At 38.6% G+C, this 5,184-nt stretch overlaps 1 protein-coding gene across 2 annotated transcripts in view; it reads right to left on the bottom strand.

Moving 5' to 3' along the window:
• Positions 1-5,184, bottom strand: part of ALS2 (ALS2, alsin Rho guanine nucleotide exchange factor) — a 55,368-nt gene that overhangs the window by 2,018 nt on the left and 48,166 nt on the right. The window contains exons 14-21 of one of the 2 annotated variants that reach the window (XM_023510396.1): positions 4,705-4,836; positions 4,172-4,300; positions 3,663-3,733; positions 3,155-3,221; positions 2,616-2,818; positions 2,436-2,501; positions 1,295-1,393; positions 315-479 (exon numbers count right to left, since the gene is read on the bottom strand). In XM_023510396.1, coding sequence (XP_023366164.1) covers positions 315-479; positions 1,295-1,393; positions 2,436-2,501; positions 2,616-2,818; positions 3,155-3,221; positions 3,663-3,733; positions 4,172-4,300; positions 4,705-4,836 — 932 coding nt within the window. Of the gene's footprint in view, positions 1-314; positions 480-1,294; positions 1,394-2,435; positions 2,502-2,615; positions 2,819-3,154; positions 3,222-3,662; positions 3,734-4,171; positions 4,301-4,704; positions 4,837-5,184 lie in introns of those variants that run through there. The other variant, XR_002772103.1, reaches the window with a different exon arrangement.

Below are 5,184 nucleotides of genomic sequence, written 5' to 3'. Positions count from 1 at the left end.
TTTTTTTTTTTTTTTTGCATAAAAATTTGGTAACTTCTATGAAACACTAGAAGCCTTGTATGTGTGAAGCTACAGTTTAGGCAAATGGTACTAATGTTAATTTTGAATGATCTTTATCTCATAAAGCAGTAACCTACTGTTAGATCCACAGAAGATGAATAAAATATTGCCTGACAACTATTTCCTTACTGAAAATTTTCATAATGCCATCAAATTAAGACACTCAGTATTCATAAATTATCACTATTTCTGAAGAAGTATAGGAACCTTATCCTCTCACAGTAAACTTCGATATTAGAAGCAGAATACTGTACCTAGTGATATCATCAAAGACACCATATCCTGCTTTCTTATCCATTACCCACTGGCCAATGAACATACTGGGAGAAGAGGAAGTCAATTTCCCACTTCGCAGGAGACCATGACCATGACGCATGTTATCTTGAAAACAGCCCTCAAACACTTCACCAGAGGCATAACTGTGGTTGGAAAGAATGAATAAGTATCACACGCCATTGAATTCTGATGTTTTTACAAAGTTTAGGAGATTCAAAACTGTATCTAGTTTCACTGGTACCTATAATTATTTATTAGCTTATATGATTATTTTTCACCAGTCAAAAAAATCTCACCTTTGAATGATTAAGTCTAAGAAGTTAAAGACATGATAGATGTATATTGCATGAACATGGAGAAAAAAATGTGTCCTTAGTCCCCTATGACAGGAAAGAATAAAAAGTTCTACCCATTAGAATCAAGTGATAAAAATAAGATAAATTTATACATAAGACACATAGGAGACTCTATGAGAAAGGTATGGTTTGTAGTTTGTATAATTTAAATAAAAACTAAGTTTAATAACCTAATTTTTTCATCTTGTGATAGATGAGGAGTTAATCTTTTTTGACACAGAGACTCACTATGTTGCTCTCGATGGAGTGCTGTGGCATCACAGCTCACTGCAACCTCAAAGTCCTGGGCTTACATGATTCTCTTGCCTCAGCCTCCCAAGTAGCTGGGACTATGGGTGCCCACCAGAACGCCTGGCTATTTTTTTGTTGTAGTTGTCGTGGTTGTTTTAGCAGGCCTAGGCTAGGATTGACCCCGCCAGCCCATGTGTATGTGGCTGGTGCCCTAACCACTGAGCCACAGACATCTTTTAAAATAAGACCTCCAACACAGAGTTTCAGACATTAGATGAATAAACAAAATATAATCCTTGAAAATTTTAGTTCCACAAACATTTAGGTTTACATGGTTCTGTGAAAAAGTAGTACCAGTCTAATGTTATTACCTATAGACTCCTTGACCACACATTTTTCCTTCTTTCCAAAGGCCCACATAATGATCTTCTTTGTTCATTGCCTTGTTTGGGATTCTGTATTCTCCATACCTGCCGAGAAAAATGGAAAACATCAGAAAATGCTTTTATGACATATTCAGCTTTTATATTTATATATATCATTAAACATTTTAACAAGAAAGATACAGAAAAGATTTACCTTTTCCATATCGGACTAAATGGACTCTTAATTTAATCTGAATCTATTACCTAAGCTGTTTGGCAAGTCTTAGAGGAGTGAGACATCAACCCCACTACAAAGAGAGATTAGGTATTTTTCCCCAAGCCCAGTGAAAAAACAGAAGCCCTGTGTCCTGGGCTTAGCTCTGTCACTAATTAGCCACATCACCCTAGATAAACCCAGGTATGCAGATACCTTATCTGGATAATAAGGGGCATAAAGCAGATTATCTACAGTCTCGTCTCTTCTAAAAACTCCATTAAAAAGACATTTTAAGATATTATGAAAATTTACATTATCACATAGAAAAAAAATTACCTTTACCTACTCAATTATATATCTTTTTAATATAGTAAAATAAATTACTTCTTTATCATGTTACAAAATACTTCACTGCCATAAATTAGTGGTGTAAATATATTTGCAGTGTTAGAAAACATGACAAGCTTATACAGAAATAATGTCATTAGAATGTCATTAAGCTATAATTCAGAAGATGTCCCCTTCAAAACTCACAGAAATTAAAGATGATTTAATAGTACAGAAAGGGAAATTTCTCAATGTCCTTTGTGTAAAGGAGGCACTGCTGTCTCAACAGTTTCAACATCAACATTACCCAAGGTTCTCGATCTTCAAAACTTAGAAATGGATAGAAAACACAATCCTATTTTAACAGTTGAAAGACTGAGTTGAGGTCACACAGCTATCAAGGTAAATACTTGGTAAATCAGAGGCTGCATCCCAGACTCCTACCTCTCTTCATGCTCACACGTGTGTGTAATAAGCCTTACCATGTTGCACGCATTTCTAAAAAACAACACAAAACCCTACTACTTGTCTGAAAAGTAACTCTAAACACAAACTAATACAATGTGACTGAATTTACTCTCATATTTTATGCAATTTTCTTACCCATCTTCCAAGCCATTCCTGAACATGCCAGAATACATCTTTCCATCAGGCCACTTCAAAACCCCTCTGGAATGCAGAGACAAAGAATAATGCATGTTAACTAATGTTTCAGATAACCAATACTTCTTCTATAATGTGACTGTCACCCTCAACCCAGACATAAATGTGAAGCATTTTCACCTGCCATGAGGCTTCCCTGAAAGCCAGCGTCCGTCATAGGTTGCATCCTTGAGGCGAGGATCCTTGTAGAAAGTATATTTGGCACTGCGTGAAATGGGTGGTTCCTGCCTCTGAACACTGCTCCCACTTCCATAAGGTGGAAGATCAGATGTCCCCCTCAAAGCCTGATCCACAGCTTGGCTTATGGCCCGTAGCCACTTAGTCTAGGAGCAAAAGGTATATGTCAGTAAATGAAGGCAACAACTCACCAAGCATTGCTTTAAATCCTGCTAGCTTTCCTAGGTGTAAATAATTTTTCTGTCTCCTAATGTTTTTTCTTACTAATTAATACTGATTAGCTTTTGGTTTTCGCTATTATATGTTTAAAATTAAGTCACGTTAAAAGAAACAAAGACCTATAATTTTGCTTGAATGATAATTTATCATACTCATTGTGAATCATTAGTAAACTGAGAACAACTTTTATGTCTTCTTTATTACCACCAAGAGGCAGAACGAGCCAGGCCAAAGAGTGAAAGAAAATACCACAACGGACTAACCTTTTCCTGGGGTGTTGATGAAATGAGAGTGAACTGCTCCTCAGGTGTGGTTATCTTTAAGCCATTCCTAAAACGTTCACAAGGATAAATACCAGTGGGTATGACAACCTGCCATTACAATATCAATCCTCAAATATGAAAAGCAACCTGTCTACTTGCAGAGGAGCAGAAGTCAATTAAATATAAATGCTTACGCTCTGGACTTGGGTCTCACAATGGGGGAAAGGGAAGAGAAACTCTGCTCAGTGTTGAATAATGGGAGTGAAAAATAGAGATGCCTTTCCACCACCTTTCATGATTTGCCATGATCTTCACAACAGGCGATTTTGATGGACAGGCCATTTCACTACCTAATATGTTGGGAGGTGAGTCTCATTATGCAGAATGGAGAGGCAGCCTCACAAGCTCTCCTGAACTTTTTATGTAAATAAAAAGTACATAAGTAAATAAACTGGGGTACAAAGGGAGAGCAGTTGAAGTTGTGGGGTAGGGAGAGGGGTGCACTTACACACCACCAGCTTCTTCAGACAGTGGCTCCGCCCACAGCGTGGCCAAGGGGAAAACATGGTGCGTGGAGAACTGAAACAGAACAAGGAGGCAAGGTCTACAAAATCCCATGTTGTTCTGGGGGTCTCTGCCGCATCCCCCTTATGGCATTAATCTACACAGGTCTTATAGTTTCTGCTGCACAACCCCCTTGAAATGGCTACGTCCAGGTAGGTGCCACCATCTCTGTCTAATAGTCCCCATAACATAGCTCCCCCCGTGGGCCTTGCCATCTCTGTTGTGGGGCCCCCTCCATATGGCTGACACTCATTCTCAAACTAGAAACTAAAAATATAACTCTCTGAAATCCAGCACATACCACGAATGCAAGCTGTGGCTAAATATTCTCTTTTATTTAATAGCTTCAGCAAAACCACAATAGTTTTTGAACACAAACTGATGGTATAACTAATTAATAAATATAATATTCTACCTTTCAGGGCCTCTTTTAAGGTTAGGAATCCAGCCTACCTGGGCATGGACCAGGGCATCATTAAAGAGAATGAACCAATTCACAGAAAACCTCCCAGCATGCTGCAGAGACAGGGCTCGGTTACTGCTCTCACACAGCAGTCGACGCTCTGGCTTCCTCAGGGAATCCTAGAATTAAAAGCAAAGTCAAATAATCACTATTATTTTAACATGCAAAGAGAAAGTGAGACAGGCACAAATCACATTTAGGGGAATTTGTTGATCACAGCTTAGCTTGGTGTTCAAACTAAATTTAGATGGGATCCAAACACTTCATAAAATTAGAGCTTAAAGGAGATTAGGAAGAAGTCAGGAATAAACTAAAAAGGAGGTGTGGCAAGTCTTCAGAGAGGATTTCTAGAAACGAGAGAAGGTGTTGATATTTAGAGCACCTGCTGCTATGGTCCTTAGACATTTTAGGAAACAGGTCATTAAAATAGTACCATAAATACACGAGGAACAGAGAAAATTATGACAATTGTTAAGGAAATGCTTCTTGCTTACTAAGGTAACAAATCACAGGCATGGTTTACCGTCATTTTTCCAGGAAAGGTCTTCCAGAAGCCCAGTGTGTATTCTGCTTCCTTCCTTTTCCTGCCGAGATGGAGAGCAAGAGACTCATAACAAGAACTGGAATCCTGAAGTTTCTGATATTCTGGAGATGTCTAGAGGCCAATAATTAAAGGGGAAAAGAAGAACATAAAACAATTGTCCAGAATCTGTGGACTCAGTGTAATTTCAATACGCAGTACTATATTCAGGGAGAAAATTCAGCCAACTTCCCATTTCATCACACATAACATTAAGAAGATGTATCCTGGCTGGGTATAGTGGCTCATACCTGTAATCCTAGCACTCTGGGAGGCCAAGGTGGGACAATTTCTTAAGCTCAGGAGTTTGAGGCCAGCCTGAGCAAGAGTAAGACCCTATCTCTACTAAAAATAGAAAAAACTAACTGGCTGTTGTGGGAGGCACCAGTAGTCCCAGCTGCTTGGGAGACTGAGGCAAGAGGA

This window comes from Otolemur garnettii, unplaced genomic scaffold (assembly GCF_000181295.1).
Source record: "Otolemur garnettii isolate 467f Iridium unplaced genomic scaffold, OtoGar3 scaffold00013, whole genome shotgun sequence".
In the NCBI taxonomy this organism is placed as follows: Eukaryota; Metazoa; Chordata; class Mammalia; order Primates; family Galagidae; genus Otolemur; species Otolemur garnettii.
This window is presented reverse-complemented; position numbering and strand designations above follow the sequence as displayed.